At 44.1% G+C, this 27,265-nt stretch overlaps 1 protein-coding gene across 7 annotated transcripts in view; it reads right to left on the bottom strand.

Annotated features, from left to right (window-relative positions):
- The window catches only part of CACNA1I (calcium voltage-gated channel subunit alpha1 I), a 164,104-nt gene that overhangs the window by 73,327 nt on the left and 63,512 nt on the right, over nucleotides 1–27,265 (bottom strand). For all 7 annotated transcript variants that reach the window (XM_074539414.1, XM_074539416.1, XM_074539412.1 and 4 more), the window contains 2 exons: nucleotides 12,147–12,259; nucleotides 11,018–11,151 (listed from right to left, as the gene is read on the bottom strand). In XM_074539414.1, the coding sequence (XP_074395515.1) occupies nucleotides 11,018–11,151; nucleotides 12,147–12,259 (247 nt within the window). The remainder of the gene's footprint in view (nucleotides 1–11,017; nucleotides 11,152–12,146; nucleotides 12,260–27,265) is intronic.

The raw sequence follows: 27,265 nt of genomic DNA, 5'->3' as shown, positions 1-27,265 counted from the left end.
GAGGCAGTATTTTCCTTATGACACAAAGCCAATATGTTTTTGTCAAATTCAAAAGCTGCCTAATTCCCCTTCTCTGATAGAAGTTTTCAATTGAAATCTAATTAATTGCAGACTAATCAATTCATATTTTTTGTCAAATAAATTTAGGTTTGGCACTGAAGCCAAAAACTTCATGGCTGTGACTTTCCAGCTGTAATTTCAGACTTGCTATGGGTCTCTGTGGGAAATTAAGCTTTTTCTGCCTGTGGATTTCCATTTGATCCCTACATCTATGAGCACCTGATATGACCAGATCAGAAGAGTTTGATTGGTCTCTGCTCTGAATTCCTTCAGCTTCTCAGCTATGTGAGGGCTCAAAGACTGGTGGGTACCTATACCATGGCTAGATGGGATTTAATCAATGTCTTCTGTGTACAGGAATATGTCTTTCTGTCCTTGGCTCCTTGATCTGGCTATCACATTTTGCAAACTAGAATTTCTACCACTTTGAAGATCTAGAACATAGGAGTCCATAGGAAGACCATCAGTTTTCCCTGACTGAAATTTTATTCAGATATCTATGCCAAAGGTTGGAGCTGACATCTCTCCATTTACCAAAATGTCTAGCCCCTGATACACGAGCTCAAATCTTCCACCTCAAGTTTGTGGGGTGGTGGGAGACTGATTTACCCCTAAATTCTTCCACTTCACTCATACATACCGGGACGAGAAGGTGATCTCACTGCCTCTGCTCTGGCTTCAAAGACTGTGGCTACAATACAAAAAAGGAGCAAAATGGAATTTGCCCTGGACAATGAACTCCAGTGGTCCCATATCTCCCCTCTTAGATTATTGATCCACCCTAGGGAAAGGAAAGTAAAAAAAGGCACATGCATCACTAGATCCACACAGCCCAGAGGTGTAGCCATGGGCAGGGAGTGTGCGGAGCAGAGCTGGCCAGGCTACCCCAGAGATTCTCCAGCTGAATCTGTGCTGTGGGAAGGGAAGACAGGCAGTAAAATCCACTTCCTGGGAAGTGGGGACCCCCAGCAGTGCAGTAACAGCAATGAGGCAGGAGGAAGTGTGCACAGGTAGGCAGGAAAAAGAGCACACAGATAAAGGTCTATAGCATGGGGAACATGGGGCATTCAAGATTGCTCTTGTCATCCCTTGCAAAGGCTGGACATGCCTAAGCTTCTACCCAAAGAGAGCTGGAAGATTAATCCAATCTCTTGTAAATCCATCTGGACACATAAGAAGCAGGGCCAGGAGATTTTGATGAGGCCTGACCAGACACTGGGCAAGAGTGAAGGGCTACTGCTTCCACTCAGAGTCTGCAGCCACAGGATTCCCACAAACCAGCAGATGCACACGTCCTGCTTGCCAGACCAGCAGGGCTCCCAGCCAAGACCTATTTTTTTAAACTTTCTGCCCCATGCCTCCACCATTTTGCTCTATAGCTGGAGCCACGTCCTTATTTTCCCCAAGGGTCCAGCAGGCTGTGGTAAAAGTTAAAGACTCTTCCATTATTTGGACCTGATCTTCTGCTGTATGGACATTGTGGTGCAGGAGGCATAGGGCTGCCAGGCAGATCCCAGCACCAGTATCAGCTCTCTTGGGATAGATAGGTATATCTATATAGATATTAGATAGAAATACCTCTAGAACAAACTGTGCATTTGCACCCATTTTGCACAGTTTGGGGCCAGGCTTCAACATGCACCCTAAACAGATGATCCAAAATCCTTTCAACATCGACCACAGAAAAAGTGGAATAACACAGTAGGCCTCCAAATTGCTCTGCAAACCACAGTGTACTAAGCTAAGTAGTTCTGCTTATCTCTTTTAAATTTAGAGCTCATTATGCTGCAAAAAGACAACTCTCTGCTGACATGAAAACTGAAATACAGAAGGAAAAAAAGCCTTGCTAGTAAAACAAGAAATGCAAAAATTACACTCTTTTTTCCTCATTTATAAAATATAATAATAATAAAGAGTCTATAATTCTGTTAGCAAAAAGACATTTCCTCAGGGAGTTATAGATCAATTACTAATTACACAGTCAGCTCCTGAGCTGTGATGCTTTGTATTCTTAAAAAAAATAACCTGCAACTCTTCCCCCCTCCAGTACAAAATACTTTTTTACTCTTTTATTTTTTTTATATTGCTGTGCAAGCAAAAGCCGCTGAAAGCTTCCAGAGCCTGTGAGACTGGTCCCTTGCTGCCTGGAATGTGATTATTTCACACCCTGGAACACTCAGATTTCTCTCCAAACTGTGTACTAAGAGAAAATGTCAGAGTTTCTTAATAGTTTCAGAGACATGATACGAAAAGACATAAGCAGGTTTTCACACTGTGATAAGAAAGCCAGAAGGACTCGCTGAGCTCAGATGACTGAATGCGAGCGATGGGGCCTCACTTCTAAAAACCAAGAGTCAGAACACAGGCTGAGCTCTGTATTTCACTGCTTAGGGGGAAAAAAGCAAAATAAAAAAGAATGCCTGCATTTTGGTCCTATAAGCCTGCTGGTTTTACCTTTTTTGGGGCTTTGTGTTTTGTTTTTTTAAAGAAACATAACATTCACATGGTAGGGAATTAGCTTTCAGGAAGGCAAAAATCAGAGGCAATAATTGAGAACTACCCATTACGCAGGCAGGGTAGAGCTGCCTCCTTGTTTTGATTCTTCTCTGGTGTGATTCATTTCGTTTTGATGACTGCTTTCATTTCAATATGTTGCACATCTAGGGATAGCTTTACTGGGAGAAAGCAAATGAAATAATTAGTATCATTAAGGAGGGAAAAGCGAGTGCATGTTTGAGGGGAGGGCTGTGCTGCTGCTATTTCTACCTTTGGTTAAGATGCTATTTAGCCTGCTGCTTGCTGGTTTCCATCTTTTTCTGATCACTACTTGAAACACCTAATTGCTATATTTATTACAGTTTTCTTTGACTTGCCATAATTTTATAGAGACTTCTATTTGGCATTGAACATTAGCTAACTAGGATTTTCTGAGCATTCTGCTGTTTACCCTGCTGCTAATAAGTATTTAATGATCTGAGATTTTAAAGTCATAACTATGCAAATTCTGGCCTGGTCCCTGAAGGACTGCAGTTAATTAAAAGCAAAGAAAAAGCAGAAATTGGCAACACTTCTCCATCTTGTGAGATTAAGGCCAGTTGGTGTGTTTTGGGTTAGGAGGCACCTTCCCAGTGTGGAAGGGCACCACGCCGTGATGGATTTGTTTCCTGGAAACAGGTGGGCATTTGAGAATGGGGGGTTGGTATCTCACATCCTTCAGAGAGCTGCCAGTTCCCTTTCCTAGGCTGAAATTTAGAGGGATGAACTTGGGGCCATAAGTGCTTTCCAAGTAAGGAGAAAGTTGATGTTCACAGAGATGCTGCACATGTCTGAAAAGAGCTTGTATGGATGGATTTGGGAGGCATCATCCCTCCAGGTTTTTGGAAAGGATGCCATATCTAGGGAATTATGGGGAATAGAACTCAAGGACAGTAGAGAACTGTCAGAAAGAAAACATAAAAGTAATATCTCAGTTAACAGAAATACTTTCCAGATTCCCAGTGTGGAAGCTGCATAAAGCACTCCTGAAGAAGCAACTAGACAAAATGGACAGGGAGTGAGAAGTGTTCTGCTCAGCTTAAGGGGCTGCCAGGCTTGCCTGAAAAGGGATCTTTAGCTGTGCAAAACCCTCTCCCCAAAGGCTGCATTACTACTCAGAAAGTTAAGGGTGCTTTGGAAAAGAAATGGGGCTCCAGGAGAGCTGTGCTGCCATACTATAGGCGAAATTAAAAATCAAATTTAGGAAGGCATTCAGACTTCAAGGACAGTATTCACCCATGATGATGTGTTTCGAAACTAATTGTTTTTCTTATCATGAGAGATATACCAGATATTATAGGCTTGGATTTATGAGCATTTTTGAAGAGTTGGACAAGAAATATTCAGCTGAACTCATCATCATTAGTGGCACATTCTGGCCAACAGGCAAAAAGGTGAAGGAGGAATCTAGTGACAAAGTGTTAGCTTGGCCAGCCACCTAGAGCACGAGACTGGCAGAGAACTGGGCTAATCCTGTGCAGAAATATTAACCAGCATTTAATTAGAAGAAAAATTAGGTTTTAGAGAACTGAAAGACCAGTCAGAAGATTAAATGAAAGGCCAAAGGGGAAAGTGATAAAACTAGGAAAAGAGTTAATTCTCACAGAACCTACATGTCAAGAACAAAACTAATCAAGGTACTAAAAGATGTAAAGAGGAGAAAAATGGTGTTGCCTATATACCACTGCCAGGGGCCTGAGTAATAAAGAGAATAAGAATTGTTCATTTTATGAGCAGAACGCCTAAATGGCATTAGGAAGGCCTGGTGGGAAAATCTGCATGAAAGGAATATTAAAATCAAGGATTTGAACCTAGTTGGGAGGCTCAAGTGGACAGAAAGAGAGGGGGAGTAACACACTCTGTCAGAAATGGCATTTTCTAGTACACAGTCAGTGACAAAATACTTATGGAATTATTTTCTGCCATATAGAGAACTCCTCCTGGCTAGAGAAATGGGCTGACAGGAGCCTCATGAAATTCAACAGATGAATGCAAGGTGCTGCATTTGGGCTGGACTGATGGACAGTGCTGCTGCTGCAAAGGAGCTGCCAGTCCTGGGGGGCAGGTCCACACAGGGAAGGACAATGACACACCAAGCTGCACCAGTCAGAGTGCAGCAGGCAGATGAGGGAGGGATTGTGCCCCTTACTTTGCCCTCGGTAGACCATGTCTAAAATATTCACTTTTGTCCCTCCAATAAAAGAAGGTGTTGATAAATTGAAGCAAGTTCAGTGGAGGCTCACCAAGGTGCTCAGGCTTGGAGCATTTGTCCTGTGAGGAGAGGAGATGATTTTGGTGGGACATAAAAGCAAGGCAGTGGGATTTAAGCCAGAATCTTCACAGTTCCATATGGCAAGAGAACAAAACACAACAAATATAAATACAAAGAGGAAAGGGAGGTTCAGACTAGTTACAGAGACACATCAGCAGTGAGGCTGGGATGGTGAGAGATGGTGCCATCTCCATCCAGGGTGGTTGTCAAGACTTGACTGGACGACTCTAACTTGAGTTTGCTGTTGACTCTCCTTTGAACAAGATTGGAGTGGAGACCCTACAAGGCCCTTTCCAACCCTGACTACCTATGATCCTGTGGATGTGATTAGGCATGTCCAGGTCACACCAGAGTACAGGCTGACTAGCCCTCTTGATAAAAGCACTCTCCCAATTCACCTCTAAGAATTTAATTTGGGCAATGCATTGGGGGCACCTAAATCTCCTTGGAAGTTGCCAGCCTTGGAAATCACAGAAAATTGTATTCAAGAATGGAAGACAGATTTTCTATCAAGTTCTTTAAAAAAATAATTATAGAACTTGATTGCACGTGTTATGTCCAAGTCATGTAAGGTCACCAACAGTAGCAGGTATATCTGGTGGATTTGAGAGGCCATATTCATGAATTTGAAAGCACATCAAAACAGCCATAGAATCATAAAATCATTTAGATTGGAAAAAGCCTTTAAGATCATTGAGTCCAATTCAACCTAGCCAAGTGTATCACTAAACACCATCCTTAAGCACCAGTCAAATCTACATGTCTTTTAAAAGTGTCAAACTAGTCAGACTTCAATTCATGAGCTGTGGAGTACAGTCAAGTGGTGTTTAGGAATATTTATCAGGTATCCAAGAAGCTTCAGGAGAGACAAGAAGGGTGAACAGGCTAAGAAGATAGTACAACATGAGTGAAAGCAAAAGCAGCAATGTAATAGCAGGAAAGGGGAAGGTGATACTCATGAATATAAATTAGGAGATGGACTTGTAGAAAATTTGTAAGCGAACTGAAAGAGCACATAAAATGGTATAAGTTTTAGAATAAGAAAACAGAATTGTCACTAACAGCGTAAAAAAGGCAGAAAACATCAGTTAAAATAAAAGTCCTCTGGGGAAGGTCAGATGATGTAAGTGCACCATTGATCATAATGAGCTAATTTCAGCTCCAGCTGTGATCAAGTATTTCAGGCTGTGTCTAAATAGGGATTTTCTAAGATAAGCAAGTCTGGACAATTTGTATGCAAGAGTTTTAAAAGAGACAGCCAGAAAAGATCTGGACCAGTACTGATAATTTTTGATTAGACTCAGAAAACTGGGAAAGCATCCAAGGGTCAAAGGAATTCTGATGTTGTGCCAGTACACAGTGATCTCAGTGACAGGACTGGTGCTGGTGACAGTACAGTGATGAAATTGTCAATATGCATCTTGGATAGATTATGGATTAAAAGTGGATAACAAAATTAACCATCCCCAAATACAAGTGTAAGGAAAAATAGACATCATCAAACTAATGTGTTATAATCTCTTATGAGATTACAAGTCTGGTTCACACAAGTAATTAGGTTGATATGGCTGGAATGATATGTAATCATCATGACATACATTAGCTGGAGAAAAACTGTCTAAGTAATAAACCTCACATGCAACACTAAATGGGGATTCATTTGTGAGCAGATGTACTTCTGTAATGCACAATTCTTGCCACTCTGTTCTTTATTTATTTATCACAACCTGACAGAAAACTAAAAACATCCCTGATGGATTTTGCAGTTGAGGTGTATTTTTGGGAGAACAGAAAAGAAATTAAGATGACAAGTCAGGGATAGAACAGCATGAACTGCTTTGGAAATGCAAATAATATGTGTTCCAGTATTCCAGTTTGAAAAAAATGGAACTAACATACATCTGTGAACAAAGTTTACTGTTCCTACTAATAGGAAGGGGTTTTCTCTCTTCAGAAGAGGAGACAGGAAAAAAAAAACAAAAAACCAACCAATCAAGCTTGGAGACCATGAAGAAAGCAGCTGAATGATTGTGAGGTGCTGTAATTGAATGGACAGGCTACTACAATACTTGGCTATAGGAAATGGGAAATTTCAGGCAGGAATAGTAAGACTATATTACAACCAATGGCACTGAAACAGACTGAAGCACTGACAGAAGAATGCTCTTATTCTGAAATGCAACCCTTTTAAAAGCTGTTTAAGAACATTCCAAGAATATCTCAAAATGCCAAAATATCAAAAATGCCATTCTTCACACCAAAGGTAAGGACAAGAGGAATTTGACCACAGTTTGAGATCCACATGGCACACTCCACTGTGATAATGGAGAGAGGTAAAGACTATTCTGTGAAAGACAGACCCACTCCTTAGTCAATGGAATTCAAACAACAAGTAGTTAAAGATTTTGGGCATGTTTTTGGGGACACACGCGTAATCACAATCTAACACTGACCCCCACCCCTCATAGTGAAGTCCTCTGCCCCTTAATTTACCTAACATGTTTCAGGGATGCCATGGAAGAGGACAAGGAGAGACAGAATTCCCACCACAGGTGGTTAATTACAGCACTTGGATCATGAGAGGCAGAACAACCTCTCCCTACATGGAATTCATGCCCCCAAGGTCAGGGAGACCCTCAGGTCAGATATATAAAGGGATGGTATCTCCTTTCCAGGAGGGACAGTGGCATCATCTCCAGCCACATGTGAGTGCAACTGTTCCACAGAATAGAGCGAGCAGGGGCAATTGCTCACTCTTGCGCTGCTAGAGAACTGCCTGGCTTGATGAGCATGAGCCCAGTAACAAGTGACTCTTCCCCTGAATTCACACACATACAGGCTCTGGCTGACATTTCCCATCTGATTAGCTTCCTCATTATCTCAACTTTCAATCCACCATAGGCTCTCAACCTGAGGTAGCTGCCCTCTGAGGCTGCCTCAGCTCAAGCTCTCCTAACACACCCATCACTGTGGGAACCAAATGACGCCAGACAGGACCTGATCACGCAGGGAAGGGAAGAGGGACTCCCACCAGGACAGCTGGTGGTGACGAGCACAGTCTGCCTGAAACGTCTGGGAGCCTGCAACCTCCTGTCACCAGCAAGCAGTTGGGAATGGGAGCATCAATAAGCTGAATCTGCAGCTCTGGTTGTTTGTGCACACAAGGGGCATTTGCACTCTTCAAACCAAACTGCTTCATATGATTTTTGGAGGTCTGAGGGGAACATTGAGGGAGAACATTGACTTCTAACCATTGTTTTGGGCTTTTTCCTAACCCTTTCAGAAAAAAACCAAAAAAACATTTTGAAGGTGGTTAGGGGAGGGAGTGTTTGAGAGGGGAGAAAATTCTGGTGATGTCAGCTCCTATTGCCATGGAAACTGAACATTTTTAGTGACAATGGAGTCTTCCTCCTTGAGCTGCTGGGTTGCAGGGGCAAGCAGGGCAAGGGCACACGAGGGAATTCAGCTAACTAAAACTATAGCTTCTGGCTTTCCAAGGAAGTGAGGAAATAACTACAAATGATTGCCTGAATACATGGTTTATGTAACCAGAGCACTGTCTGGGGCCAGAACAGCAAGCACTCATTATGTTCTTGGATAAAACGTGCTGCTGTGCAGGGAACCAGGTGAAGACATCTCAGCTGCCCAGGCTGCCCCCCAGAATGGGCCCTGCCTGCACCTCACTTTTCCATGCTGCAGTCTGCAAAGGCAACCTTTGCTGCCTTGCTGGTGTTTATTTGGAGGGGGAGAAGGGAGGAGAAAGGGTCAGGAGGTCCAATCCATATTCTGGAAACTGAGAGAAGCTGCATGGACTGCAGGCTGGGCATTGCTCCCCAACATCAGGGGTGTTTCCTCAGGAGCCAGGTTTATAACTTCCCTTACAGAAAACAAGAATCCAGGATGATAAAAAGGAGAGGGCTCTTAGAGAAAACTGATCAGCCTCTGATCAGGATCTAGCTCCCTGGCATGGAGACAATGTGCAAGACCTAATGCTAGGTGTCCTCCCTAAGTCAATGCTAAGGCAGCATCTGGACAGCATGGCTTCAGTAAGCTGAAGGCATGATCCAGGTGTGGAATCAATAAGGATAAAGGTTAAGGCTTGCATTTGAGGTTAAGCAAAAGCCTACATGTATGTAAGGACAAGTTAAAGCCTTGGATTTGATTTAAACAGTGCAGACAATTTTAATGAATTTCAAAGAATAATGAATTAATAACCACAAGCTTTTATAACTCAAAATACATTATATAGTCATTAGTTCTATATAACTAAATGGAAAAATCTTTCTTTAGCAGAAGTCCTTTGAGATCAGATATTCTAATGAGATTACTATCATTTCATTCTGACACCTCATGAGGACAATTGAATAGAAATCAGGAAACAAATTTCTTTCAGTTTTGGACCCGAAATAAAAAAATCCTCCACACAGATTATTTAATATCTAAGGGGTTGATTTAAAGTCTCCTTGGCATTAAAAGAAATTCAGATATGAGCTTTTTTTTCCTGGTGCTGCTATCAGATGCACAAAAGACTGTCTCTCCTCAAATTCTTGCCAGCAGTGGTGACAGAAGGAACTATGTAATGGAGTTTGCTCCTTCCTTGCCTAGGTAGTGTGGATTTCACTTGTTTTCTGCATGAAGTATTTGAGCTCTCCCTCTTTCATTTAGTATTGCCCCACCATCTCTTCAGACAGCCCCACTCACATATCATGCTTGCAGGGACCCCAGGCAGAGCCAGACCCCAATTCCCACAGCTTTTTACCCCATGCTGGTTTTCCTGTGCCCACTGGAGCAGAGTCTTTCTCCCAGCACATCACCTGCATGGAGCAGCACCAGGGGCTCCAAGGCCGCCTTTTCAAGCCTGCCCAGCTTTTCCTTCCTCACAGGCTGCTGTGCCAGGGTCCTGGCTTTCCCTGCACCCAGTCCCCAGCAATTCAGCCACCAGGAGCTCAGGCTAGAACATACAATCATCTGGCTTTCCTCAGCACCAAGTCTCAGGGGCTTTAACTGGCACTTCTCATGTCAGGCCACTTTAAATCAGATCTTAACCACAGCAGAATCAGCTACAAGAAAGGTCTTCCCATCTCACGCATATTGTGGTAATTTAGAAAAGCCTACAGTTTTCATCTGCCTGTCCTCTGTCATGCACAACCTGGCTGAGAATCAGCCTTCAAATTTTTACAGCTGCACCAAGTTTGAAAATCTCTGCTCCTCCCAGAAGCAAACAATTATCTGCTCCTCCAGAGGGAATGACTTTCAACTCTTGCTGTAGAAGAACTCTGTCAAAAGCAAATATAAAGACAGTGCTGCTCCACACCAGGGGGAAAACTGCAAAGTGAGCTCAAACTCACTGCTAGCTCAGTCTTTAATACATGCACTTCCAGGCAACAGTGGAGCTGGTAACTCCTGGCTAAAGAAAAATAAAATTGAGGGCTTCCATCTGAAAAGATGTTCACTTTTTTTTTTTGTTTTCTGTGAGAAGAGCAACATACCATATTTATTGCTGATTTTTTTTTTAATCTCTCAAGGAATTCTAATTGAAAATTAGAATTCTGGGGGAAAAGCACATCCCACTGGTATCAGAAATGGACATTTTGCTGTGATTTAGCAGGCAAATTCTGGTAGACTTTCCACTTGATACATGTAAAGGGGAAAATCAAAGCTTCACCATAGCAACTTTGTTGTAAAAAACTCTCAAATGTCAACTTGTCCCAATAGTACTGCGGGTAATGCTGGTGCAATACAAAACCAAAAAGCCCTGAATAAAAACCTACATTCCTACCTTGAAACACTGCTGCTGGAAACAGAAATGCTAGCTTTAGTTTGGTTTTGGTAAAGGTTACACCTCTTCTACCTAGACATTTTAAAAACACAAAACCCCAGAAATGTCTCTGGGCAAGCTCTTCAGCTGGTACAAATGAGCACCCTCTGCTGAAGTTGTGCTGGACAGGTGGCTGCACATCAGCTGAGGAGCTGAGCTACCTTGTCTGCTCTTTCTTCCACTGGCTGCTAACCCCAGCATGCCCAAATCCAGCTTGGCTGCTGCACCACAGTAGCACCAGAGTGGAAACTTTCTCCTCAGTCACATCATTTCTGTCCCATACAAGACTCTAGTAAACCCAAAATAAACCAACCCAGAAATTATCAACCTACCCAGCCATGACAATGAAGAAATCCAGGCGGTTCCAGGTGTCTCCAAGGTAACACTTCTTGCCAAAAATCCCCAGGGCCACCATCTTCAAGACCATTTCCATGGCAAAGAAGATGAAGATGAAATCATCAAACACCTGCCAAACAGAAACCCAAGAGCACATTTGACAAGCATTCTCAACCTTGGACTTTCAACACAGAATGTGAGAAAAATACTAATTTCAGCACTCCTGAAAATGAGATCAAGGCAGGGCTGGAAAAGTTTCTTCCATGTAGCCCTGGCATCACAGTTTCTTGCTGCTCAAGCTCAGTGAGGGCTTTTATAGTTTTTTCACCCACAGGTGAAGTAACTGATGCAGACTCAGAGACTCCTTACATAGACTTGAAAAGTGGTGTTGGTTCAGCACCAGCAGATCTAAACCTGGCCAGGAAAACGCTGTTTTTCCTAAGATCCCCCCAGGAGGGACTCCTCATCACATTGCTGCAGGTGGCTCAGCTGAGGGCACAGTGCAGCTCCCCACACAGCTTGGACAGCACACACCCATCACAGAGAGAAGCTTCAGATACCTGAAAGCCTTAGCCACTGTGCATGACAGCCTTTGCTGTCATCTTCTCTTTGGGGAAGCATCAAGCACAGCTGGTGTCTTACAGGCTGGATGTACTCATGGCCTTTCTAAGCATTCTCTTTATATGCTCTCCCTTTGGGCATCCTGAATTCCACAGTATCTGTTAAATCAGTAATAGTCTGGCACATCACCAGACTACCAAATGCATTGGGAGCTGCTGTTCCCTCCTGCCTGGGCTGAGCAACCTCAGTTATTTCTCCCTGGCCTAACCCTGACCCACGTGTCTTGTGGGTGTCTCTGTCAGGAAACCCCTGCTTACATGCAGGTTTGGGAATATTAGCAAGTGTTCAGTGTTGCTCAGTCAGAAGCAAAGTTCATTCATCTCTCTCTTGTCCCACTCCCCTGCTCAAAGCAGGCTCTTGCCTTTTACAGCAGGACAGCTCACTGCCAGGGCCAGCCTCGCCAGCCTATCCGGGAGGGCATCACCCACACGCTGGAGGAAAGCATGCATGAAAATTTGTGACTTGGACTGAGGCACCATCACAACGAGAAGGAAATCTGCTTACCTGCAAGATCTTACACCTGTCAGAGAGGCAGTCCATATCCTCACATGGCTGGTACATTCCCAGGGTAACACAGTTTAGCAAAATCACCATCATGCTGATGCACTCGAACCAGGTGGAAGAGAGTCAAGGAAAACTTCTGCAAAAGCATCATGGCTGAGATAAGCTTGCTCTAGGCTTGAGTAAAAATGTAGGAAGACTAAGGGAAAGAAGTGCTGGTAGGCTGATTTATTACATTCCCACATTCTCTACACCCAGTTCATCACTACTCCATTCCTTGATTAGGCCAAAACTCTTTTATAAAAGGGAAAACAGAGGTAGCACAAAAGGCCTAAAGTACTTACACAAGTCAAATCATTGCCATAGTCAAACGTGCTTGCTCCTCTCCTGCTGGTTTGCAGAGTCCCTTCCTTCATTGGTTTACTGAATATTCCAAATACATGGAAGAGACTTTCCAAGGGGGACTATACCTAAATGTATCGTAGACCTACAAGATCAAGGGATCTAAATCAAAATGGGCAGATTGATCTCTACATGATTATTGCCCTTCTGGGAAGGCTGGAACTCGCTTGTCACCTCTCAGAGAAACTTGGGGGTAAAGAAGTGCCACTGATCCTGTTCCTGTTGAGGGTCAAGAAATGCCACTGATCCTGTTGGGGACCAAGAAGTGCCACTGATCCTGCCACTATGTTTCCAGCAGTGACCCACGTTGTATAAAACTCCACAACGTGCCCAAGTTACTCACTAACTATAAGGAGAATTTGTGTTTCTGACCCCAGCTGGTGATCTGTTTATGCCCTACAGCATGAGGATTGACAGTCCTTATAATTGTTTTCTCAGCTACACTGGTGTCCCTGCAGATGCTTTGCTTATTCATTTGAATCCTTTGTTGATAATCTTGCTAAAATATCTGCTTTGATAATAGTTAGCAGCCCAGAGCTACATTGGATAATTATACTTTACATTAAAAACTGTTCCCTCCTATTTATTATTAATTTGTTGTCTTATAATTTTGTCAAGTGCCACTTCATTTATGTATTAGAGAAGTAGATAAAAATGGTGTATTTGTGACCCTTGTACTCTGTACACACTAGCTGCCCCCTCTCACCATCCCTCTCCTCCTGAAGGAGTTTTAAAGCCTGATACACACTTATCCAAGAACTCATTTACAGTATTTTAGCTCTAAAAGTGGGTACATTTGTGCTGTACTTTCCAGTGTTCTCATTGCAAAGCAGTGATGTAGACTAAATAGACCTCCAGCCTCTGGCAGAAACGTTCTTGGGCATTTTACACACCCCACAACAACATATCTGCCCAGTCTCCACTGTCAGACAATTAAAACTTTTTTAAATAGAAGAGGCACAAAATTATCAACTTAAAATCCAATCCACTGAGTGCATCCATTTTCAGTCCTTTCAATACTGAATCTAAAAGGGCAGCCTGTATCTCTGATCACTTCTGAAAGACATTCAGCTTCTGTGGTTTGTTCTGAGCAACTCTTCCATGCTCATTCTCTGACAGTGATTTATGACTAAACTGCACAATCTGATCTAGAAGATTATTAATTCTCTCTCTTCTCCCCCACCTGGTTTGTGGCGAGCTACCTTCAATTGCAAAATCAGACAAGAGCAGGGCCCTAGTTCTACTCTTCCAATTATGCTCTAATGTGATTTCAAGAATGTGTTATCACTATCCCTCACAAAGTTAATCCCATGTGCTCTACAAAGTCATGCACATGAAGCCCACCCTCAATGTAGGCTTCAAAACCAGGCCCTTTTCTGAGAGGAATGCACCAAAAGGGCACCAAGTATTTTCACTCAGGGTCTATGCAACACAACTTCAACTTGCCACCTCCCTCTTTCTTGCACATTTCTTTAATGATCAGATCTGAAGGCCAGGAAAGCAATTTGAGAGGTTTCCATTAGGTCATACAGGGTTTTTAGATAAGACTGCAGATTTTTTTCTGAACTCTTCAAAATCTGTTTGGTGTCACCATTCCCTTACAAAACGGTTGATGTTGGTAGGGCCTCTGGAGGTCATCTTGCCCACCTTCCCTGCTCAAAGTAACATCAACTACAGCAGATTGCTCAGGGTTAAATCCACCTGGGGCTTGAATGTCTTCAGGTATAGAAGCACCAGAACCTCTCTGGGTAACCTGCTCCAGCATTTGATTATCTGCACAGAAAGTGTTTTCTTAAGTTAAAATAGGACATATCCTACTTTTCAGGCTGTGACCATTACCTCTTGGCCTATCACTGGGCATCACTGAGCAGGCTGTGTCCTTTACTCCTCTTATCAGGTATCAATACACATGAGTAAGAGCTCCCTAAAGCGTCTCTCCTCCAGCCTGAGCAGCCCCAGCTCTCTCAACCTTTCCATTTTTGCAGGTGCTTAGACAGGGACTGAAAAGGCAGCGCCAGTGAAGCCCTGATAGAGGGGTCAATGCTGAATGACATTCTTCAAGGGACCAAAACAGTTTCAGAGCAGTCTGAGCCAATGGTTGCAAAAGTCCTTCTCCCTGGGCGTAAGGAGGTCAAAAGATATGTGGACAAAACCAGGGCCTCAAACCTTCCTGCATGGCAAATGAATTAATGCATGGCAAATTAATGCATGGCAAATGAAAAGCAGAAATTGTTTTAAAAGCCAATTTTGTCTTTTTTTTTCTCCAGAAAACATGGCACAAGAGAGTTGGAGGCAGAGAGTATCACTCTGACTACAGCCCAACTCAGGAAAGCCAGGAGTTCTGATCTAGCACAGATCTTCACTTCTGTGCACGTGCCTTGGCAGCAGCAGTGCCAGGGCAGCACACTTCCATGTTTCCTTGCAGAGCCCCCACAAGCCATGCAGACCATGGCAGGGGGCTGGCAGCTTCTGGTGAGACCCTGGAGCACAAGACCTAACAAGACATGGCAAGCTCTCCCGAAAAGCCTGAAACTTAGGGCAGCTGTGCAATCTCATCTCATCTTCCTGCTCAAAGTGCCATGGCCAGTTACAGATGATTTCTTCTCCCCTGCTTTTTAGATATCGGCTCTCAGAGTTTGCCAGCATTTTCCAGGCTTCCCAACAATATTATAGAACTTTTTTTTCCCAACAATATTACAGAACACTGGCCATTCCCAGGCTATTACAGTGGCATTAGAAAAAGTCACTGTCCCACAGTTTCCCTTTTCCTGGAAACACTGAAAAAGCACATCAAACCTAGAGCAGAAAGGGACAAAGTGCAAGGAGAACACCAGAGCATCTCCTACACTGAATCAGGAGGGGTTGCTGCCTGCTTGGGTCGGTGGAGGGGGTAATTAGGACTATCTGCTGCCTTCAATGTGTCACCGTTGTCAACCACAGCTACTGCCTCCTGTCACCACAGCAACAGCCTGCAGCCAGGTTTATCATCTTTCTTTTGGTGATGCCTCCCCTCTCCCACATCCCTCACCCCCCTCCTTTTCCCTGTGCCTGAGCCTGTAATTAATTGCAGCTGCTGACAAAGCCAGTCTTCATAATCTGCATCATTCAGTCAGAAGTTTCATTATTAATTAACTTCTTTCAAAGTTTAAATCTCCTAATTACAAGCAAACCCATGCACATGTTCTCCCCGCCCTGCTCCAGCCCTTCCTCACTGCTTCTTTCCCTTCCCACAGCCTCATTCCCAATATCTTTCCCAGTGAATTCTGGGGCCCGCAAATGGTTTGGAAAAACTAAAAGGAGACCCACACAAAGTCTGCCCATGGTCAGCTTCTTTCCTCGGCCACCACAAGGTGCACCAGAAAATTCACAGGAATCCACTATGTAATAACTTCCCCTTAAAGGAAGGGTTTTTTCCCTCTAACTGTGGCAGTTCACAGTTGATTCAAACCCTTTCAGATAAAAGGACCATGGCCCTCATCTGGAAAAAGAAATACAGCAAAAGAAGTATTTCCTGAGTTAATCACAGAATATTCTCAGCTGGGAGGATCCACAAGGATCATTGAGTAACCATGGCCTGGTCTCATTATCCACAGAAGTCTCTCCTCCTTAAAAAAGTTTTGTTCATTTCAGCACTGTCTGGAGACATCAAGATCCATATCTAGACTATATTTTTCCTAGAAAACTTTCACTGGTTCTTTAGCTGGTGCCTGCCTGTGGCAGCAAGACTTTTCTTTGCTGCTGGGTGCCAGCCCTGTCCTTCTGCAGCCCGAGCAGGGCCTGGCCAGCTGCTGGCCAGAGACAGCCACTGTGAAACTATTGACCCTCCACACCCTGTCTCCCTATGGTCAGGGCAGATCTGGGATGAGGATAAAGGTTCAACAGGGACACACATCACCAGCACACACCAGGAGAGACCCATCATTCACCCAAACCATCTGGGATGCACTGCAAGCCACAAGCTCCAGGACGCTTAAGAAGGTATGCAGATGTTTCTGGGTCATGTTTTGTGGTAGTGCTTTATAACCCAACTGTGCATAATGGAAAATGATGTTAGAAACAGGTGATGGGAGACAGGCAAAGCTTTTGGGCTCAATTTCTGAATGAGAAATAGCAGAAGAAACGTCTGCTGTGCTGGAGCTGTAAATACCTTTCACCTAAAAAGCTGAGCACCACTTAAGGTTCTTGGGATTGACCTTAATCTCTATTTTCTATCACTGACAAAAACACAACAGAGCAAAATAAAACAGTGCCTTGGGGACCCCTCTCTTCTTCCTCCGTCATCAGCTGCAGAGGCACAAGTAGCTCCCCAGGGGCTGGCGGGCACTCCTAAAGCACAGAAAATATATAAGCTTTATAGGCATGACAACCCCTCAGTGTTTCCTGCTATTTCCAAACTACTCCTAGGGTATGCCTTGTGCCAGTTAAAGTCCTGACTATCTCAGACCTGTTTAACGTGCAGAGAAATGCCTGACTACAAAGCATTTCCAGCAGGGGGGGAAGGCCTGCCAGCCCTGTGGTATGGCTGGTCATGGCAGAACCTGTTCCTGCCCCAAAATGGAGAGAAGAGCAGCTCAGTGACTCAAGTAGAAACATGGAGCCCCATGCAGAGCATCCCACAGAGCAGCCACCCCTCCTACAACTCCTTGTGGCCTCCCAGCTCTGAGCTGCTGCCAGGCAGGCCTGGCTGAGGACACTGCACCCCATCTGCATGAGCATTCCTCGCTGCTGCCCCTCGGGCTCCTCCCCACCCACCACTCATCACCACCCTGCCTCCAGCTCAATGGCTTCACCCTGTCATTCCAGTCTGCAGTGATGACATTTTCTTTCCCTCCTTTTGAAACAAGCTAAGGACAGAGCTGTGTTCCTTCCCTACTTTCCTCCCCTGCTTTGTGACTGTCCTGCAAGAAGCCAGTGGGATGCTGTACTTGAAGCAGGACAGTTAATATTCCATTTATAATGGAAGGAGGGATTTGTTGTAAATGTCAGAGAAGGCAACAGCCCCAAGGAAAGAAATGCTCATTTTCTTTATCTCATCTCCTTGCTGTTGTCTTTTGAAAATGTTTTCACAGGCAAGTTTCACTCTTTGCCCCCTCCCATTTTTTTCTTATCAACACTCAGCTTTTGTGGGGTCTTTTCCTTCTGTGTTGATAAACGGGAGTTTTGTCTTTTTCTACAAAATAAGCTGGCAGAATCAACAGGGTTCTTTCTCTTCAGCTCAGTCTGCTGAGCTAACTCACTAGAAGAAATTGAATGTAACACTGTGTTCACGTGAAGGAAAATACCTCTCAAAATGTGTTTGTGTTCAAATAGATCAAAACAATCAAAACATTTTTTCAAACAAGAGACTTTAAAAACCCTATTTTGTTAAGACTGAAGCATTTCTTCTATGTCTTTTTTAATGCAAAGAAAAAATTCAACATAACAGGAAAAAAAAGGTTGGGGTTTTTTTGACCCAACAGAACACCCCAGTTTGGAGTTCTGAGTTTGTGTTGCAAATCAAATGCCAACACCCAGTATTGCAGTGTTGGGATTTCATGGCGGCCAAGCCACAAGGGCAGTTTATAAAGCTTTTCTGCAAGCACTCAAGGCTGACATGCTTTGAGTGCTCCCATGCTGTGCAATCTTGTACAGGTTTGCTTCCATCACACCATCATTTAAACACTTTTCTCATGAAAGAGCAGCACCTGAGCTTCAGGCCCCTGACATAAGCATTGCTAAGGCCTTCAAGCCTTCAGCAATACTGGTGCCAAGGAAAGGACTGTGGTACAGCCAAGGGCAGTGAAACTGATTTGAGAGGCATTGGGGAAGGCTTTACTTGTGTTGGTGTTACTGGCAGGCAGGACAAGAAACTGCGGAAGGGGGATGCAGTAGAGAAATTTTCAGTGGTTGGCAATGCTTCTGTGTTTCTGCCCTTTGGAAGGGATGTTCTGTCAAGGACAGGTTCATTACAAAAGACAGAGATTCAGTTGTTCCCATGTTAAATCAGATGAACACCATAAAAAACAAAGCACCATCGGTCAGACCCTCTGATCTTACTTCCAAGGGATGCTCAGAAAGTGGGTCCTGTATGAGGCCACACAGAATTTTGGCTACATAGCTGAGTTTTCATTAGGTTCTAAGTTAAATTTGAATTTAAGTCAGTTGTTTCTCAGGCACCACATCATATTCCCCTTCAAAGTCTGGCGAGGATTGAAGATAGCTTTTGAAAAATTTTGTTGGGTTTGCTTTTTTCCCATTACAGAAACAAGAAGAAGCAGCTATCTCCTTTCTTAAAACTCTTTCCATAATGATTTATTCAGATGTTCTAAATGCATCCATTAAACTCTCAAGTCCACTAAAACCAAAAATAGTAGTAAGAAATTTCTGTCAGGAAAAACATACAGTGAAGATTAAAGGGCTAAGAAAGAACCTGAAGAAAAAAGAAGTATTAACACAAGGAGACAAGTCTTCAGATACTCCAGAAATGGAAGACAACAGAAGATCTCTGACCTAATGTAGGGCCCCTAATCAAAAAGGAGGCTGCAGGGAAAAGCAAGGCTTCTTTCAGATACCCCGCACCACCAGGACTCACTGGTACTAAAGCTAGCATGAGTTACACCAGGAATTCTGGCTGTCTGTCACAGCATTTACATGGACAGACATTGGTAAAGCAGCCTGGTGTTTTCTCCAGGAGAGGTGTGTGCATCCCAGCACTAATTATTCAAATATCTCACAAATACCATGCATCCTCATCAATGCTGCTGCACAGCTATTAATGATCACCTCCTGCCCGCAGCAGCTGAGCCCCAGAGCTTCTCAACTGATAATGACCCACCTCCAAATTGCATCTGTCTTTCAGGGTGCAACAGAGCATCTGTTTAACAGTGTGCAGCACTCCTACAAAGCTGTTTACTACAGAAAGCATGAAAAAATAGTGTACCTAGGAAAAACCCACCTGAGAATCTTTTTTTTTAGGTCAGATGAAAGTAATTACCCAAGTTTAAACTTAAGCAGGGTATTAGAGATAATGACTGTTCCTGGAGAAAGAGCTTTTCAATATCCTCAGATGGCTGGGATTGAGGTTGCCTGTCTTTCCTGCCAGGAAAGCAATACTCCACCATGCTGTGGAACCAGTTCAAGACTGACTTGAGGAATCACACCTCCTGCTGATTCCCAAATGGTGCCTCCTGCAGCATTCTGGCTCTGCCTTGCAGATTGCTGTCCAAAATCTGACCTGGCTTCACATTAGGAGCTTCAACAAGGTCACAGCATGAGGCTATAGGACTGCAGCTTAGAACATTGTTATGGTGCGTGACAGGTGAAAGAATTGTGCTCCAAAATCCCCTAGTCAGAGTGGCAGATCCAGCAGTTGCTTCCTGCTGTAAATGCAGTCACAGGAGTAACAGATACCAGAGAAGGACCAGCTGAGAAAACCCCCTGAACCACAAAACTGGGGTCCAAAGTTTAAAGTTCTTATTGTTTACTGATATTTCACATAGCACAAGCAATTCCCTGTTGACAGCAGTGGTGAAGTAGGGACCTTGGAAAGAGCTAGGCTTTGATTTTGGACTCAGTTGGACCCCTGTTACAGAGAAGAGCTAAACTTGGCAGGACAAAACAGAAAGGCATTTGTAGTCCAGAAGTGATTTCAATTAGTAATGTGCTCCAGAATGATGAAATATTAATTTTACCAGTGTAGCTGAATGTGCTGGTACAGTGCCCCATCCTCCATGACCCCCGGAAGTGACATGATCAGAGAGACTGGTGGAGTCACCATTTTCTAACCAGTGCCTGAGCCACTTTTTACCAGATTTAATCTGGCTGTGGCCAAGCTTACTTGGTGGAAATTTCCTTCTAAAGTATAAAAAAGTGTTTTGCAAAGGGAAAGGAAAAAAATATCTCCAGTCCTCCCTCTGCTTCTGTGTTTCAGTGCCCTGTCACCCAGCAGCTTCATCCAAAGTTGTGCAAGTGTTCCTCAGCACCTGTCAAACTGATGCAACAGTCCTGCCACGTTTGGTAGTGCTGCAGTCTCTGCTTTTACCTTCAGATCATGATAGATTTGAACAGGGTCCTCATCTTGGGTGGGCCCACTAGACCTAAACACTAAATAAATACAGCACCATAACAGCCGTGTTTGTGTGACTCCATTTCAAGGAAGAAAGAGCAAAGAACAAGCAATGTTAGATTTATGAGGGCAGGGAAGAGAAATTTTAAAATGAAAGCCTTACTTTTATGCCCCCTCACTGCTCCTAATGTTGTCAGGTTTGTTTCTGAATGGGTGTAGGGTTTGTCCTCATGTTGTGGGTTTTAGGTTCTGTGTGCCTTGGGAAACCATCTGTGGGGAATGAAGAGGATATTCCAGAGAACCTCCTGAAACAGTCAGTGCCCAGGCTTGAGCTGGGAGTCACCACCCCCAGATTGGAGACACAGAACCATGAAGGACAGAGATTTGGGTCCTGGGTGTTGAACTTCACAGCAAATACAAAGGAAGGATGGGATGTCTTTGAATAAGAAGCCATTTCCCTGGAGAAGAATTAGGGCAGAAGAAACTTTGCCAGGACCAAAGGCCTAAGGCCCACCACCAAACAATAACTGTGGTCCTGTTCCTTTTCCTTGCACTGGTTTCTTTGTTCAGCATTGCCATCTTTCTAGTCCATGGTAGTTTTCAGTTGTTAAAAACTACTTTTTCCATTCTTTGCAGCTTCCCACCTATCCCTGTCAAAGGCCACACAAGTGCAAGCTGAGCTTAGAGGGATGTACAACTCAAATATGTCTGAAGGGAGTGCAGGGCACCTTTAATGAAAGGTCATCTTGCCTGGCAAGAATGTGAAGATGACAATGAAAATACAAAAGGCAGATTAAGGACCTTCTCACAGTTATAAAAGGTGTGTATGCCCTTCTGCACAGGGGCTCTTCTCCTGAAACTGCAGGTTTCAGGGCAGTATCACGTACTCCAGCACATCACCTGGTGAAAGACGTGGAAGTGAGCACCTTGCTCCTCCAGACAGCCAGTTTCCAAGGCTAAATTATCTCAGAGGGCACTCTGCCTCTAGGAGAAATCCTAGATTGGAGGGGCAGAAAGAAAGGCAGAGTGGCTTTATTCTTTCTCTCCTCTCCCAGCAGCGTGATGTTTTCAGTGGCTGGAGCAGCACTAAACCCTATGCTCGGTGCTTGGCTTAGCAGGCTTTTCTGACAAGTGCTTCAGAACAGAAAAAAATTGTAAAAAAAGACATGCAGGGACAAAGCTTTGCAGCAAAGTAAATAAAGATTAATTCAGAAGTGTAGGGGGTGCTCAGGTAAGGTCACTCAGAAGAAATTGCACACAGTCTAGGCAAAATGCAGGGCAGTAACAGAGATCTGGATACAAACTCCTGTTGTTTGTTTCAATTACTGGCTGTAATTAAAGCATAATTTTCAGAGTTTAAGTTGTCACTACTCCCTATTTTGAAGACCTATTTCTTCTCAGTTTTTAATTCTTTTGAAGGTTTGTAGCTGGCCACTGTAGCCTGGTTCCCAAAGGGTGTTTGGGAAGATTTGGCACCGATGTCCTGCAGGACACGTGCCTGGAGAGAAGACTGCAGATGACTGAGCCAATCTGTCTCAGCAGTTAACTGGGAGCTGGGAGCTCCAGCCAGCATCCAGGCTCACAGCAGCTGCTGGAACCTCCTTGAGCACCCAACTGGGCTGGGGATGCACTCCTGGAAAGGAAGGTCCTGATGTGTCTGTGTGACAAAGGACGGGAGAGATCCTCAGTATTTAAGCTTCTCATCTGAGGAGGAAAAGAGACCCTGTGGTGGCTGAGCAGATGTGTCAGCACTCTCCTGGTACATCTGGTCTCTTTTCCATCCCTCCTCTTACATCCTGCAACAAAGAGCAGTCAGAGAAAATGAGATTATATAAATCTTCTAGTACTTTCCTTCAAGACACCGTGTGAACTTCGACTGAATTCCACATCTACCTCTTAAGGTACAGAAATCCTTCCCCTTTGTTCCTGATTAGAAAGCAAGCACAAGAAGAGCAGGGTTTTTCAAAAGTGTCCCCTAGTCTGGGTTTTCCAATGCATGAGCTTCTCAGAGACTCATTTTCAGGACGTGTAATACTTTTAATTTCTAACACAGAAAAGCTCTGTGAGCCTCTGGCTCCCACTATCTCAAGTGAGATGGCCAAAGACCAGAATTCACATAAAAAAAACCCCAGACAAACAAACATTACCCAGCAATGACACAGTAAGTTACTGCCAGGGCTGCATTAAGATCCAGGTGTTCCTGACACCCAGTACATGCTCACTGAAGGCCTCAGCTTTCTGGCTAGTTGGCAGATTGAGCCATGCCAGGGAAAGGAGCCAACATGACTCATGCTCAATCACTGCGACGTTGACAGTGCTGAGTGCTGTTTTGGGGGGAGGTTAAATGCTGTGAATGTGCTAAGCATTAACAATATTAAAATATTATTAGTATTATTTATGAGGTATCTCCACGTGTCCTCGATGATGCTAGCCAAGATCAAATTATGCAAAATGTTACATAAACATGCAATAGAACATGCTGCCTGCTCCAAAGGGTTTTTAATCTAACTGAACAGGACAGGCTAACGATGCATTATGATTTCTGCTTCACACACAAGAAGCAAAGAGCACAGAGAAATGAATGCATTTACCCAAGGGCAGACAGGAGAGAGGGGGCACAGCTGGGAACTGAGCAAGAGTCTCCCAAACTGTTCTCCAGCATCTTTGACCTAAGAGCATTCTCTATCTCAACTACTACTGCATTTGGTGAGGACTGTGCTCACAGGGAAATTGATTCCCCCAAAAATCTTTCCTAAGAGCAATGGGGGAATTGTCCAGGTTCCACATGTAGAGGCAAGTAACATACTACAAATAGATACCAGCAATGCAGGGCTGCCTGCATTCAGAAAGGTTTCTGGCTGTTCAGGTGTGCAGGATAAACAGGCAAGAGCCACAAGACACACGCTCTCTACCTCATCTTCCACTGATACCTTCACTGGGACCTCCAGAGAAAACTCAGCCCATAGTTGTGATAGCGTAACACTAAAACCAGTCTAACACCCACGCATCTCTCTTTTCCAATCTGCCAAAGAATTTGCTACCTTCCAAAGGCACTCCAGGTTCCTTTAATAGAAACACGATATATAAGAGCAAGTTACCAACACAATTGACTGCAGACCAACCATCTCTGAAAAAGGCAGGTCCTACACAGCATGTTGCTAATAGGGCAGGCTAGCTAAAGCCTTCATCAATCAGAGCAGCATAGCTCTACTGCCTCTTTGATGTCTTTCTGCCTGTTGTATTCATCGCCTCTATTCAGACTTAGGACTGGTACCACATTTGTATTCCTGTGACCTATTTGTTTTCATATAGATTCAACTTCACACTCTATTTATTCTAGAGTTTTTGACAGCCTCTGGAAATACACGTTTCTTCCTCTTATTTACTGTCTAACTTATTTTTCCCCATACTCTTTCCAGTCAGAAATTTCAACTGTGCATTAATCTCACTTCATTTTGGACACACAGGTGATAGCCTAGCCCATTACCCCATCCTTACTTTCTAGCCATGCCAAATATTTCCTTTTCTCTTTTCAGAGTCTCTTATGAGCCTTTTAGTTTTAATTTTAGCAATCATTACCCATTCTGCCTGACTCTGTAGGAGCTGTTTCTTTATTGGATTACTCTTTGGTACCTCACAGACATCCATCTTCTGTTACATTAATTTAAAATTTTTAAATATCACCAAGGGATTGCATGCATTTCCTCTGTCCCATGCAGGTTCCGTTACCTTCACTAGGTCAGCCACCCTCACATTCCTGACTCCTCTGCATAGTGCACACTGATTCAATACTGCCATTGCAAAGGTGTCCCTGCCCACAGGATGGGGGCTGGAACAAGATGATCTTTAAGGTCTCTTGCAACCCCAACTATTCTATGGTTCTATCAAGGATGGCGAGGCACTGAAAATGGTTGCCCAAAGAAGCAGTCCCTTTTCCTAGGAATGTTTAAGGATAGATTGAATGGGCTCTGAGCACCCTGCTCTTGTGAAAGGTGTCCCTGCTTTTGGCTGAGGAGTTGGAACAAGATGATCTGTAAGGTCTCTTCCAACTCACACCATTCTATGATATTTAGCTACATCACTTCCACAGAACACTTCCAAAATTTCCCTTCTGTTTCTCACAATTAAATGACTTCACCACGAGGACAGAAGATGATTGCTTAGCTGAGACATAGCTGGTACAAATGTTGGTGAGCAGAGTACAAAAACAGCCATCTTCCCCTAGCCAGAGGGCAGGGCTCCAGTAGGGTCTCAGCAGCCTGCAGAGAAGGCTGCATCATGGTGCAGACATTTCAGCCCCTGGATCAGCAGATCACCAAGGCAAAGAGTCATCAAATTATTGGTAATCTGCCCAGCTCAGCAAGATGAGTCATTGTCAGTGTCATCTGGAGGAGCACCAGTGACCAGATATATGTGATAAATCAGTGTTTGGTGGATTAGGATGGCTGCTTCCTACCCTGTCCAGCCCTGTCAGAGGGCCCATCAGGAGCAGCAGCTTGATGTGATAACATACCATCTCCTACTAGGCTCAGGATACCTACAGCTGAAAGACCCATTGACTTGTGCAAATTTATTTTTCAAACCCTACATGCAGCATCCTGTTTCAAACACACCTAGCAGTGACTTAATAAAACTCATCTTCTCTACACAATCTTTTTGTTCATCTGAGAATGATTCTTCCTGCTGAGATACAATCAGACATGGAGTCAGAGGTGTTGTAGGAAAAACTACCACAGAGGATTTTGGCTCCTTACTCATAGCCTACCCTTATATTTCAAGACTTATTTCCTACAGATTCTTATAAGCCCCAAGCACTCACCCATTTTGCTGCCAGGCTGCACACTGCTTCAAGTGCCCATCCTCATGGAATGCTGTGCAGGAAGGACGTTTGGTTTGGTCCGAGTCAGGTAAGGGTCAAAGATAATTTAAAATTTATCAGCAAGGAAAAGAAGGGACAGCCCTGTCATAACGTCTCTTTGAAAGAGGCAAAACCCCCTCTGCAGCATTGCTTGTTTCTGGAAGAGGAGCTGCCATACCTGTTCGTGTGCAGCAGGTGTGGAGCAGAGAGTGTGCAGCACAGGGGGTGCAGCAGAGTGTGGAGAACATTTTGTGCAGCAGGTGTGGAGAACATTTTGTGCAGCACAGCCTCCTCCCAGGCACACCTGGAGCACCCAGTGCACTGCACCTAAAGAGCTTCCACATTATTTGTGACAGTGAGTGGAAGGAAAAGAAAAACCAGAGCACAGGTCAGGATAGTAAAGACAGACTTGGCACATCGTGAGGAGACAGCCACTGTGGACCCACAGTAAATCTCAAAGAGCGACTGCAAAAGAGCTCCCATCTTTCCCAGAAAGAACAGCCTGTCCCTAGAGCCAGCCCTGCTCCCCACCCCTGTGCCATCAGGGAGAGTGACAAATCCCAGCCACCAGCACCATGGCTGAGGTTCTGCAGCCCTGCCAGGCAGCACTGGGGGCCAGGGCAGTCACAGTGTGCCAGCTCTGGAACCAGACACCCACTCAAACCCCTGCGTGCTGCACCAGGCTGATAAAGCAATTTTCCCCACACCGCTCTGCCTCACTCTGCACTCTTCCCACCCACGTGTCACTAAAACTGGAGAGGAGGGTACAAAGGAAAATCAAATTTGCACTAATATTTTATGACCCATAGTATAATTTTTTCTTTGTTTCAGTTTAGCTTCGTTTCTCCAGGATAATTAGTTTTAGCAACACTTCAAAAAAACTTTTCAGCCTCACAGAGCCATAAGTTTCCAAATGGTAATTGTCACATCAGCCTGCACTCTGATGTACAAAGCTTTTAGTGGTCCTGTCTACCTCCCTGCGTTAAGACTATTTCCACAAACAGTCCACATCCATGCCTGATCCTTCCCTCTCCTGTTAGTAAACACTTTTCCTCTCACACCCTTCCTTTCAGCTTCCCCGTGCTGCCTGACAGGATTTGGTTTGAAGGTGGATAAAAAAGAAATGATAGACTAAAGGTGGCCCCATTACTGGCTGCTGCATTACAGTTTTCCAAAGCAAGGATGCCTGTGCATATGTAACATAGCCAAGGATATAGGCCACATACATTGGCCAACCATCAGCTCATACAGGTCTTTCCCTGGCAAGGCATTTACATTCAGGTGGTTTGATAGTCTGTCAAGTGATTTGTTTCTTAAGTAAAATGCCCAGGCTTTTTGATGACACATTTGATGCACTTATTTTTAAATTATCCCAAGTCCTCTATTTTAAACCACTCATACCTATTTGAAAACTTAATCTCTCTCTTGAGAAGGCCTTTTCTTCCCGTTTTTGAGAACTATCCAATTTTTTTCAATTAACCCTAATTTAAAAGAAACTGAGAAATAAGCAATCATCATTTTTCATTGCACTGAAAGCCTCTGCTCTGCATAAGGAATTGCAGTGATGCTCTGGGCATCCTCTCTTGTAACTAGCACCATCAAGGTCCAGAACAAAGCCACTGGAGCCAGGAAATCCCTCCATGCTCATAGACAGGGTCCTGAGTAAAGCAGCCACCTGTCAGTCCATGGCACAGGGAACTTCTCCAAACACAGGTAAGACCCTGACAACTCGAGTTAGGGTTAGACAACCATCTCCCCTTCCCAGACCCCATCAAGTATTGGCTACCTCAGCTCTAATCTCAGGAGCACTTAATTGGG

The sequence above is a fragment of the Zonotrichia albicollis genome, chromosome 4, assembly GCF_047830755.1.
Source record: "Zonotrichia albicollis isolate bZonAlb1 chromosome 4, bZonAlb1.hap1, whole genome shotgun sequence".
Taxonomy (NCBI): Eukaryota; Metazoa; Chordata; class Aves; order Passeriformes; family Passerellidae; genus Zonotrichia; species Zonotrichia albicollis.
This window is presented reverse-complemented; position numbering and strand designations above follow the sequence as displayed.